Source organism: Maniola hyperantus, chromosome 5 (genome assembly GCF_902806685.2).
Source record: "Maniola hyperantus chromosome 5, iAphHyp1.2, whole genome shotgun sequence".
In the NCBI taxonomy this organism is placed as follows: domain Eukaryota; kingdom Metazoa; phylum Arthropoda; class Insecta; order Lepidoptera; family Nymphalidae; genus Maniola; species Maniola hyperantus.
Genome location: NC_048540.1, coordinates 13,185,778 through 13,199,541, shown reverse-complemented (window position 1 = coordinate 13,199,541; position 13,764 = coordinate 13,185,778). Strand labels below are relative to the sequence as shown.

At 36.5% G+C, this 13,764-nt stretch overlaps 1 protein-coding gene across 1 annotated transcript in view; it reads right to left on the bottom strand.

Annotated features, from left to right (window-relative positions):
• LOC117982585 (cardioacceleratory peptide receptor-like) overlaps nt 1-13,764 on the bottom strand; it is a 57,012-nt gene that overhangs the window by 1,098 nt on the left and 42,150 nt on the right. The window contains exons 9-10 of the mRNA XM_034968948.2: nt 7,938-8,118; nt 5,920-6,049 (exon numbers count right to left, since the gene is read on the bottom strand). Of these exons, the coding sequence (XP_034824839.1) occupies nt 5,920-6,049; nt 7,938-8,118 (311 nt within the window). The remainder of the gene's footprint in view (nt 1-5,919; nt 6,050-7,937; nt 8,119-13,764) is intronic.

Below are 13,764 nucleotides of genomic sequence, written 5' to 3'. Positions count from 1 at the left end.
TGGTACTTCAGTTTAGATACAGAACGTCACAACTAAGGAGTTACAGTACACGGCAGAGAGTAATGTATATATCAACCTTTAGAAGGAGATCGCAGATTTGTAGAGCGTTGTCTCTGTCGTTGAGACTGACTAAACGTCCTACAGGTATGAGTGACAGAGACAACGCACTACAAAGCCGAAATGTCATTCTAAAGGCCGATGTACATTACTCTCTGCCGCGTACTGTGCAAGTTAGTTTTCAAGTTACACTGTGCGTAAATCGTAGATATCAAGTACCCTGTTTTCCATAAGTAATACCATTGAGATACGCAGTTTGGTACAGTACAAATAGAGCCTCTAGGCACTCTAGTACTAGAGGTACTAATAAACATGAAGTTTGGGGGTGAATCTCTATCCAATAATTGTTATGTCGTATTGTGAAGTTATCTCCGCTCTGTTTTCAGTCTATTCTATTGTTCTGTGAAGTTCCCTTAACTTTCGAGGTATTGTGCACTAAATTAACGTCCGTACGTCCGGGTAAGCCTTATATATAAAGTTGTCAGTTCAAGTATATCTGGCTTGACGCTTAGGGCCCTCCATTGTCAAGGACAAGAAAGGACCCTGTCTTGAACTTGAATGAGGGCCTTTGAGATGGTGAACTTTATTTCTACTAGCTCACTCGCCGCGACGTCTTTCGGGTGGGATTTTTAAAAATCTTTTCTAGAGAGAACCTGCAGCAAAATCTTAAGTATCTAGACCAAGCGTTAAGCTGTACGATATTTGCTGCTAAGGAGCTGTTTGCTATGAATATGTTAGTCAGTCAGTTTCTTCATTAAATTACTCCAAATAATGCCTGTGAATGTGTCCGCATGTATTTAGGTTATTTAAAAATCCCGTAGGAGTTCTTTAATTTTCTGGGATAAAAAGATAGCCTAAGTCCGTATCCGAGATATAAACTATCTCTGCACTAGGTAAATGTTGTCTAAATTGGTTAAGCGAACGGGCAGTGAGAAGATAATAAATAGATAAATTAATAATTAAGTAGACAAATATGTAAGTGGATAGACACATTTTCGCATTTATATCAGCATGAACATTTACTCGCGATTTCGTCTCCTTAGAATAATTAAGCCTCATTCGCATGATAGCTTTTCGACGTGCATTAAAAAACGCACTCATATTATGAACTACAATTTTTCTATTTTTCTTAAATTTTTCATTCCATCCCACGTGTTTTCCAATTGACTTAAGTTCGTTTTCAATATTCAATCTAGCTGTAATCTGTAGTTATGTTACTTAGCAACGTCGTTATTTGTCAAAAACACCATAATTTTTTTGTCAAAATATAACAACGTTGTTATTAGGGTTCCGTACCTCAAAAGGAAAAACGGAACCCTTATAGGATCACTTTGTTGTCTGTCTGTATGTCTGTCCGTCTGTCTGTCTGTCCGTCTGTCTGTCAAGAAACCTACAGGGTACTTCCCGTTGACCTAGAATCATGAAATTTGGCAGGTAGGTAGATCTTATAGCTGACATTTGGGGAAAAATCTGAAAACCGTGAATTTAGGGTTAGATCACACAAAAAAAATTAAATTGTGGTCATTTTTTTTTTTATATCTTATTAGAACTGCAGTGCCACTTACACTAACTAGATGATTAATAATAAATTTAAATACAAATAAAGGTACAAGAAAAAAGACAAAATACAAAACGATAAAAGATCAAAGGATTTTGAACTAATAATTAGTATTTTCAACTTTCGAAGTGATTGACTATATCAAGTGGGGTATCATAATATGAAAGGTCTTCTGCTGTACATTCTAAAACAGATTTTTATTTATTTTTATGCATCATAGTTTTTGAATTATCGTGCAAAATGTCGAAAAATTACGACTGTAGTACGGAACCCTCATTGCGCGAGCCTGACTCGCACTTGGCCGGTTTTTTTATTGATCACGGAAATTTCAGTTGAGTACATTTGAAATACACAGAATGCTAAGTAACTTATCTCCAGATAAATAATCGATAGGATAGATTCATTAATATCTATTGAAATCGGACGTTAGTTTGCTAAGTTAGCAAAGATATGAAATTTTCCACTATGTTATGGGATGTTTAATGCGTTTATAGATATTTTATAGAGCTGCGAGTATGCTCCAAATATAGACACCTCGATAAAAACCATTTGGGATTTGCGTTGAAGGATCAGTCAATCAGTTAGGGTGGCAGAAACCTTTTACAGGTATAAATATACACATTTATTTTCAGGTATACGTATGTATAATGTATATTGTGCCAGTTCTAACTTCCAATACTTACTTTATTACTTACAAACTTTACAATAAAATTTTTGTAATAATCTTTTAAAACGACTAAAGAGAGACTATGAAAAGCTAGAATTTGAAAAAACTAAGAACAATTCAAAAGGTACTTGGCAGGTTATTAAGAAAGTTGCAAATATTACTTCTACATCGTCTCCTCCAAATGAACTACTACAACTTCAAATTGATCCAAAAACTTCTCTCAATTCTGTAAACAGATATTTTGTAGATGTGGGAAATAGTTTAGCGACACAAATACTCTCAAAACCGAACTTTTCCCAAATTGACAACACGGATGATTACCTTTCCCCTGTTAACTCTTTTGGGATCTTACCAGTAGATCAAAAAGAAATAGAAACAATTATAATGAGTCTTAAATTAAATAGTGCAGTTGGATATGATGGTATTCCAACTAAGGTTTTAAAATTAAGTTGTTCTACCTTAGCTCCAATTATCACTAAAATTTGTAATATCTCTTGGTCAAAAGGTATCTTTCCGAACTGTTTCAAGAAGGCATTAGTTACACCAGTACATAAAAATGGCGATAGAAGCAGTGTCAACAATTATAGACCTATATCTATGCTTACAGCACTTTCAAAGATATTTGAGAAGGCCTTAAATAAAAGATTAATCAACTACTTAGAAAATCAAAATATCTTATCTCCAAATCAATATGGTTTCAGGAAAAATAAATCTACGGAAGATGCTGCTCTTGACCTTACTGAAAGCATTACTAGATCACTAGACCGGAGATTAAAATGCATTGGTGTATTTCTGGATTTGTCCAAAGCCTTTGACACTGTTTCTATCCCCATACTACTGGGAAAATTAGATAAAATAGGAATCAGGGGAATAGCACTGGACATTTTCAAAGACTACTTGACAAACCGTACGCAGCAAGTTAAGGTAAATGAATACCTTAGCGACGACATGCCACTTTCCTATGGTGTTCCTCAGGGAAGCATTTTGGGCCCTACGCTATTCCTTATCTACATAAACAATCTCTGTCGCCTGTCTATTCCGAACTGCAAAATTATAACTTATGCAGATGATACCGTTTTATTAATTACAGGCAATACGTGGGAAAAAGCATTCGAAAATGCCGAGATTGCCTTAAAAAAAGTATCAGTTTGGTTGGCGTCTAATTTGCTTAGCTTAAATATTAGTAAAACTAAATTCCTCACTTTTTCACCCTCAGCTACCTCTCAACCTTCCGCCGATAAATGCGTACTGAAAGCGCATACATGCAATTCTTTTGTTAAGAACTCATTTTGTTCATGCCCTGTTGTAGAATATGCTACTAATATAAAATATCTTGGGCTACTTATAGATAATACTTTGTCTTGGAAATTGCACATATCTAATTTGACATCAAAAATAAGGAAATTGATATATATATTTAAAAATCTTAGGTCGTCAGCAAATAAGTGTACTATCTTTATGGTATATTCTGCAATAGTAAAATCGCTACTCATGTATTGCATATCGGTCTGGGGAGGTAGCAATAAAACATTGCTGTTACAGCTAGAGAGAGCACAAAGAGCTATTTTAAAAGTTATGACAAACAGACCTTTTAGATTCCCAACAATAGATCTATATAGAGATTGCAAGGTTCTTACGGTTCGCCAGCTCTATTTACTACAAATTATAATACGTAAACATAATTCCCTAAATTTCGATACAAACCTAGAAAAGAGAAGAATGGATCTAATATTTAAAACGGGTAGACATAAAAGTAAACTTGCAGGGAGACAATACTATATCATTAGTAGTAGAATTTATAATGAAATTAATAAAGCCTTAAATATTTATCCCTTAAATAAAAACGAATGCAAAAAAAAAGTTAAAGAATGGTTGCTTACACGAACATATTCGGAGACTGAAAAGCTGTTGGAAATTTTAATATAATATATTATATCAAATATATATTACAATATATTATTAAAATGTACATTATTATTTACAAAATAAATATATAATACACACACCCACACCCACACCCACACCCACACCCACACCCACACACACACACACACACACACACACACACACACACACACACACACACACACACACACACACATACACTCACTAATAGTTATAGTTCTAATAATTATAGTAAACATGTTAAATTTTATAATATCTACCTTACATGCAGATTCCTTTTCTTTTGTATATAAAATGAGCCATCAATTTTAAGGAGAGTGCTGTCGCCTAAAACACAGGTGTATACCTAGCTTAGGGACAGTCGATTTTTCTGTATACCTACCTACTTAACAAATTGGTTTTGTTATTATGTATTTTATGTATTAGTTCTCGTAAGTAAGTATGTTTAAGTGTACCTATGTTTGATCAATAAATAAAAATATATATACATAAGTAAGTACCATACTACTTTGTATAAATGAATAAAATAGAGCTAAAAGGAGTGATTCAGACAATAACGAAAATCTAGTACTAGTAATACTGAGTAATCTCGATATAATGAAACGAAAACGGCCATGAATATAAAAATAGGTCCATAGTAAATATTCATTACGGTTTGTAATTTTGGGCCTTATCCTGGCATTCTACCAACCTTTTATGGCTTCGCGGGGAGGAGTAGGAGGAATTTTTTTGAATAAGAAATGTGTAAGTGACCTATGTCTACCGTCATTAACTGTCGTAATAAATATAAAAGATTGTCTTTAAAAAGTCTTGTATCCTTGTAACATGAGCGATATTGTGCGTTTTAATCAATTAAACAGGTACTAATTTTTAGGGTTCCGTACCTCAAAAGGAAAAACGGAACCCTTATAGGATCACTTTGTTGTCTGTCTGTCTGTCCGTCTGTCTGTCAAGAAACCTACAGGGCACTTCCCGGTGACCTAGAATCATGAAATTTGGTAGGTAGGTGATAGCTGGTATTAGGGGAAAAATCTGAAAACCGTGAATTTGTGGTTACATCACACAAAAAAACTTCAGCTTCGCAACCCATTGGGCTTTTTGTAGAATATTACGGCGAATCGTGAATATGACCAAAATGGAGTTACTGTCACATAAGTAGGTCTGATGAATCGTTGTGAGTTATAACCAAATTACTGTCACTTCCCACTGTGACCTTTTCCAAACTTTCGGAGCCAAATTTGCGACGAAAGTTTTTCCGGTACGTGGGTTCACAAAATTATTATGTCCTCGCATATTATGACTTTCTCATTCAATTATCATATTTTTAGGGTTCCGTACCTCAAAAGGAAAAAGGAACCCTTATAAAATTACTTCGTTGTCTGTCTAGATCTGTTTGTCTCTCTCTTCGCGGTGCGTCGGGCGCACACATTATACGTGTCTATTATTTGTACTTAAAGTCAATAAACCAGTGCCAAAAATTAAAATCTTTTCATGAACACATCAAACATTTTGGTCCTTCGAACCGGATATGAACCAGTGACTTATTGATTTATTGATCTATTTGGTGATACGAAATGTTGAGCGACGGCGGGGCCATCTATCAATAGAAATGAGACGATCATCATCGACATCCAATCCGAGTCCTTGAAAATACGTCCTTTTTTTACGGAAGTGCAGTGCGTTACTCAGTAGTGGGCTGACTATAGGTTGATGATAATGATGATGATTTTACCCTTATAGTAAGTTCGTGTCTGGTGCGCCGGTGCGATGACGTCAGCATCTCCGTGTGCGCTCGCGACTCGTTGCCTGCTAGGCTGTCTTCCGTCTTCATGCACCACAGCCATTTGTATGGCGGAATGTTCCTTATAGGCAAACAAATTACAGACATTTCAATATTTTTTATATTGAAAATGTTACAATAAAACTTAAAGCTAGCCTTTTCTAGTTAGTGCAAAGAATGGTGCCAGAAATACTGACTGCATTTCCACGCTAGAGAGCCAGGTTGCCTTGGGTCGTTGTTTCGCGGGCCAAAGCAGTGCGAAACAACGACCCTCCGAAGTCTGAAGAAAATATTCTACAGCCAGGCACAAAACATTGGATTGAACTCCATAATCCTCGAGTTACCTCCATAGATCGCCACTAGACTAGTGCGCGAAGCGATTGAACTTCGCAAACACCAGAATTTGAATCGTGAGGATGGTTTTAATCCAGTGGTAGAATTATGCAAACCAAGACAGCATCGTACGACATCGAAAGTTAATAGTGACGTTGTGAGTGTATTTTGCCGGACAGCTCCTGAAGTTCCAGCGAAAAGAACAATAATGCCCTTGACAGCTCGAACTTCATCTCTTGCAGCACCGCAGTCCCGTCCTGACCACGACCCGTGCAATTGGGTTGAAATATCGACAAATAAAAACGCTAAATTAATCGTTGTATGTACCCGTTATCTAAGTACATTAAAATATGAGTTACCAAAAATCTGTTTCAGCTTACAATTCTAATAAATCCGAAATATTTCCTAATTATAACGATATTTCAAGTAATAACTCGTTAATTCTTAACAAGTTAACGGTTAATCGTAAATCATTAACAGTGTACAAGCTGAAACTTCGCTGAGACTGGGAGGGAAACGGGGAAGTATTGTAATTAAGAGGCATCTAAGAAGATATACGGCTGTCCCACGCTGACGCGTAATTGGTTTAGTTATTAATGGCTGACGTGGTAAATCATGCTGCTTGTTTAGTTAACGATAACATAGTGCATACTATAGGCCAGTAAATAGAGCATTTAATCTCGCACTAATTTTAACCAATTTTAATTTTTTTTAGGTCAAGGGTCACTTACTAACTATAAAATCACAAAATGCTGACAGATCCAGGTGGAGCTTCGATCGCAATCTTGAAGGAAAGTTTTTGGCCGATATCTCGGAAACTATTCGCTTTAAGGCAAAGATTAAAAAATTATTAGTGTAGAAAATAAAATTTCAAATCTTTTGTTTCCTATAAACTTTTTTGTAAAACTTACCGTTTACGATTTATGGGCGATTTAATGAACCGGTTTTTATTGAATAATCCGATATTTTAAAAGTTATCGGCCAAAATAGAAAAACCGGTTCATAGTGCGAGATTGACCAAAAAAAACGGCTTTATTTACTGGCCTACTACTTGTACCTACATGATGGTATTGCACAAACTTTATAAATACTCTATTCGCGGAAAGAACTTACGAGATCTTTCTCTGTTACGTGATCCCATACAAATTATAAAGGGAAAAATCTCAGTGGGCACTACCTAGTACCTATACTTAACCAATCGCAAACAAAGCTAAGTTTTCTAATTTTTTTTTTTTTTTTTTTTAATTCATAAGTTAACTTTATTTATTTAAATACTTTATTATCAATGGTTAACAAATAAACTATTAATAAACTTAAATTAAAAAAAAAAATCAAATTGAATTTATTACCTACTTACTTACTTTAACTTATTGGCAACGGTTTTTCACAAAATATGAAAAATGATTCTTTGAAAACATTATAATTTTTTTTCTAAGATACTCAGAAAATTATGTAAAACACACTTACAGCCGTACTCAGAGTCGCTTAATCGTTACTTAAGTTTAGTTAAAACGAAACAGAGCTATATCTCCCACATAAATCTGTCTCGTTTTAACTCAATCTTAAGTAACGATTAGCGATTCTGAGTACGGCTGTTCGGTACCTACTTACATGATAATTCTGGTACGAGTACTTACCGTAGACTGATAAATATCCTGTTAGAGAAGATGAAGTATATGACAGGGTTTGCAGCGGAGTTCAAGGGCGCAAGGCTCTGTATGAGCGAGGCGATGGCTATGTTGACTTGCGTGTTCGGCACGTAGCCATACACTTGTAGTAGGTCGAAGATCATGTAGGGCGACCAGCACAGGACGAAAACTGTAACAAAGGTTGTGATATTGCTCAAGGAACACCAATCATCATAATATATAAAAGGAAAAGGTGACTGACTGACTGATCTATCAACGCGTAACTCAAACTGGCCGGATCGGGCTGAAATTTAGCATGCTGATAGCTGTTATGACGTAGGCATCCGCTAAGTAAGGATTTTTGAAAATTCAACCCGTAAGAGTTCCCGCGGGATTTTGAAAAACGTAAATCCACGCGGACGAAGTCGCGGGCATCAGCGATCTCCGACAGATCTCCTGAGGATGCTACGGTGTTGGAGTGAAACGTACGTTTTGTGTTTGATGGTGTGTATTGCTTACTTTTCATGCTTATTTAGTAGTGGGAGGAAGGGCGGTGCATATTGCATGCTGCTTGACTATTACAGATTGGTCTGTTTTGGCGTCTGTGGTTTTGGCGGATGTAGTTCCTTGTATGTCGTAGAATTATCTCAGTCGTATTTCACGACAATACTACTCTCTATTTACTCGTAAAATAAGCGTAAAAGCAATAATAGACTCCTTTCAGGCGCGCCACAATATAAAACAAGCCACAACAGCAAAAATGTCGCCAGACACAAATTAGTGTTAAGACGTGTAGTTCTACTACACGTTTTTTTTTAAATTATAGACTAGCGCTTGGCTGCAATCAGACCCGGTGGCAAGATATGATGCAGCTTAAGATAGAGCGCGCTTGACTAGAAGATGTCTATTCACTCTTGACTTGAAGATACACATATTATAATTGGAGGGAAAAACTGATGCTGGAAGGGTGTTCCAAACCTTAGCGGTTCGAATTAGAAATGAGGAAGCAAATCGTTTCGTACCTACCAGACCAGTTGCTGTGCTAAAAAGTGACACCTAAGTTCTGGTGTAATTTTTAGTTACACTAAGACTCAGGTATTATCTTACTATCTGATGCCCACGACTTAGTCTGCGTGGATTTAGGTTTTAAAAAATTCCGTGAGTACTCTTTGATTTTCCGGGATTAAAAGAAGCCTATATCACTCTCCATGTACATACCAAATAGTTATATATGTAGGTACTCCTCCTATACCCATGCAAAAAATCACGTCAATCCGTTGCTCCGTTGCGATGTGATTGAAGGACAAACTAACAAACAAACGCAGTTTCGCATTTATAATGTGAATAGTGATTACGAACGCAGCTGTTGTGTTCTCTGCGTTTGTATTGTGATGCGGTCCGTCTGAATCGACCCTAAGTTTAAATACCACGCGATGTGGTTATGAGTCGAGTCACGTATCAAATTGTGAATTTATAAGATTCCGAGAGGACTGCCCCACTATGTGGGGATGTTTGTACGTGAGAGACCTAGATTATTGTAAAATGTAAAATCGTATGAGATTTCCTTGGTTGTGTTTGCTCCGAATGGGCTTAGAATCTTTTATCGGTTTCAAGTTAAAAACTTCTTACGTGTTATCCGTGTTTGTTTCAACTAGGTACTCTTTCTTTAGGCTTTCTTTAGAGTTTATTGGAAGTGGGCTTTATTTTGACGACTTCCCTTGCTCATTGGTCTAGGTACATATTATTATTTAAAGACATTAAGTAAAATATCTTTGTACCTACATATTAGGTAGGTACCTAAGTGACAGTCAAACCTCCTATACGGTTTAAACAAGAAATTATTGTATATCGACCTTTAGAATGAGTTTTCGGCTTTGTGGAGCGTTGCCTTTGTCACTCATACCTATGTGATATTTTGTCAGAGACAAAGCACTACGAAATTCAATTTTCAATCTAAAGGTCGATGTACAATATTTTCTGCCTCGTACCAACCCACCGGTGACGCTGTAACGGCCAGTAGGGCCAGTATTACAAAATCCGAAAGGAAAATCTAATGTCAGGTGACATGTCGCCTACTGCTGCTTGTACTCGGCTACGGATTTGTACTTTAATGGTTTCTTTTTTACTACGGAATCCTTAAAACGACAGTAGGTACCTATATTTACTTTATAAAGTTTTTTTAAAAAAGAATATTAGCCATGTTAAATGACTAACTCCCCTTTCCTCTCCAACTAAGCGTCAAGCTTGTGCTAGGAGTAGGTACGACAATAGTGCAACGGGTGGGGTTTGAACCACGGAACAGAAAATTGAACCGTCAACCTTTCGGTTTTCAGTCCACTCCTTTACCCGTTGAGCTATTGAGGCTCAAAGATTCGACTAAAGCTCTTATGGGAGCCAAAAGGCAGCTAGGGGCGTGTTCATAAGGAAAATTAAATATTCGTTTATACAGAGTTTTCCACGGAAAATTAAAACCCCGAACTGCGGGAAAATCCTCGTAAAAGTAATATTATCGCCGCTTCAACGTTGCGCGGTATTTCGTGAAGAGGCAAGAACTATTTAAATGGAAAATTTAACCTAATGGACTGTTTAAATGTTCACTTTTTATGTTTTCAAAAAGTTTAGCAATTAGAAGGCACTGTACAAGTAATATTTTGTTTCTTTTCAGGAGAGTCGAAAAACTCTTTTTATTTAGGAAAACATTTAATTTGGCCGAAAAGTGCAGTGTTGGAAATGGTTGGAACTTGAAAGAAGAAGATCAATCACATCAACATCAAATGAGTCACAGGCATCGATGGTAGCAGCTGCTGGATTCAGGCGGCAAAAGACGGTGGCGTGTAGGTACACTGTGGAAACCCCTGCAAGAGACCTATGTCCAGCTGTGGTTGTCTATCTATACTTCTATACTAATATTATAAAGAGGTAAAGTTTGTTTGTAGGGGGTAATCTCTGGAACTACTGAACCGATTTTGTGATTTTGTTTGTGTGTGTTGTTTTGCAGTAGACAACTACATTATTGCAGGCTATATTTTATTTTCAAAAAATCAGAGATCTCTGTGAAAATTATAATATGCTACCCTTGCGAAGCTGGGGCGGGTCGCTAGTCGGTTTAAATTATGAGTAGGTACTATAAGTAGTACGAGTAATATTTATGGATTTTAAAATAGATATTCTAAAATCATCCGAAGTAAACGTTTTACGAACATTGACATACATAGAAAACCATTAAAATCCTTTCCTTGAATCTTGGAAAATATGTGAACAGACGTAGCGTTTTATCTAAATTTAAAGATTATATAAATAAATAATGTCTAAACATTTTATGTAAGAAGCTATTAGAGTGGCAGTTTTGTCCACTTAGAATATAATGGAAGGGATCATAAAAATGTTTTTATCGCCAACTTTAGCTATCATGTAGCATGTTTCTTTCAGAAAACTCTTTTAATGTAAATTTTTCAGCATTAATTTTTCAGGTCGTTACTCTATTGAGTATAATGCGTTATTTATGTAGTAGGTACAATACATCAATGTAGTCAAAATGATGTAGGTATTTATGTATGAAAGTGTTTAAAATGTATTTGCATACATTTTTATAGGAGGAATAATGCCATACGGTGATAATCATCACTATCATTATAATCAACTCATCGCCGGCTTACTACAGAGCACGGGATTCCTCTCAGAACAAGAAGGGTATTTGGCCATAGTCTACCACGCTGGCCAAGTGCGGATTGGCAGACTTCACACACATTTGAGAACATTATGGAGAACTCTAAAACATGCATATAGTAACAATATGTACTGCTAAAATTAAAAAATAATTGGCAGTTATTGGTGACTGCCGACAGAATTGATAACAAGTCGTCGGAGCCATACCTACTTACAATTCTATTAAAATTGAACCTTAGTAACTTGCTAAATTTAAGAGCCAATAAAATTAACATGTCGGTGACGCGAGTTTGAAATTTCTACTCATACCAAAAACGCCCGATACGTCTAAAGAAATTTTCATTTAAAAATAATATTTTTATAACACAAATAACATTTATAATACATAGTATTATGTACCTACCTATTACTTTGGGCTCTATGTCGATAATAATTTACTTCCGATTAAAAATTTCAAAACATAAGTATATTATAATGAAAAACAGAAATCATACAGTTTTATTATAAGTACCTACCTAGACTACCTACCTAACTAGGTACCTAGATTGAAAAGTATAATAAAACACATAATAATATACTTACATCGATACTTCAATGAACACATTGAGTTTGAATCAGTTTAATATCTCTGAGATAAAAGACGTTTACAAAAATAAAGTCAGTTCAATGAAGACAAAAAGTTTTAAAAGTTTTAAAATCGGTATCAGGGAGTCACATCTTCCGAGACGAACTTTTTAATCTTTGTCCTCGAGAAGTTTAATCAGTGATTATGAGGTCAGATGAGGATATTTATACGTAACTTAACTCAAAGTTTTATTGTAATTTGTAACACTAAGGAACGCCCGGCTTCGCACGGTGAAAATAGGAAAACCTGCTATAGTTTTGAACTTACATTAGGTACTTTTAATCTAAATATATAAAAGGAAAAGGTGACATGTAGACAGTGGTGTGCACAGGGTTTCAACCTAGGGTAAGCATTAGTTAGCTAACTACCTATTTAATTACAGGTCATCATGAAAAAATGAGCACATAGCCCTTTCAACTAGGTAAGCAGTGCTTTTATGCCTCTATGACCTGCACGCCACTGCATGTAGATAGCAATTATGACGTAGGTAGGCATCCGGTAAGAAAGGATTTTTGAAAATTCACCCTTAAGGGGATGAAATAGGGGCTTAAAAATTTGTGTAGTCCACGTGGACGAAGTCGCGAGCATAAGCTAGTTTACATTATAAAGGGAATCTCTGTGAAAAATTTTAGTTTTCTAGATCTAAAGGGCAGGGCGATGATGAGTCAGTCAGTGAGTCAAGATTTTATTTTTATTTTTATGTAAGTAAGTAGGTACCTATTTCGGTATAATAATCATTATCATCGTCAACAAATAGTTGTCTACAGCTGGACATAAGTCTCTTGTAGAGATTCCACATGTTATGGTCATACGTGAGTCGTCGCTTGAATTCAGCGCCTTCCTGCGACTTGATTGATGTCGTCTGTCACCACTAGTCTAGGGTGGGTCTTCCAGTTTCTCCGCGTGTCCCTCTGAGGGCACAGTGGACGAGGCGAAGGATGGGTCCCCGGGTCGGGAGGCGAACTTCGTTGGTGCGTGCGTTGAACGTGTGGTGGAGGGGACATCGCTAGGAGACGTGGGTCGTGGAGGATCGGCGGACGTCATTGGGTGGGTTGCGGTCGAATAATTCGGTGTGCCGCGGTGTTCCCGTGACCCAGTCGTCAAGCGCGACGCGTCGACGTGCAGGAGCGCCGTTAGGTTTTAGTGGGTATTCCAGTCGAATCCCACCCTTCCTCCACAGCTGATTTCCCAGGCATAAAAAAGAAGGGGTCTTCCAACGCTGCGCTATTCGGTGCAATATTGCTATTCCAACACCTTATGACTTTTTTTAAAAGTAACATGATGAATATACTTTTCTATAATATACCTACCTACTTACTATTATTTCGATAAATAATTTTGTAACCGAGTTCTTAGCATAAACGTATTATTTCTATGGTTCTTAGCGAGAATCTATAAAATGACGCTCAAATTAACATCCAGCAATGCGAAATCACGTTTTACGACAGCATCTAAATCTTTAGAGTAATAAGGTCATGCATGTATTTTAAAAAGTATAAAAATACGATCGCGTGTAAAACTATAGACGCGTAGTTGTGACCTAAT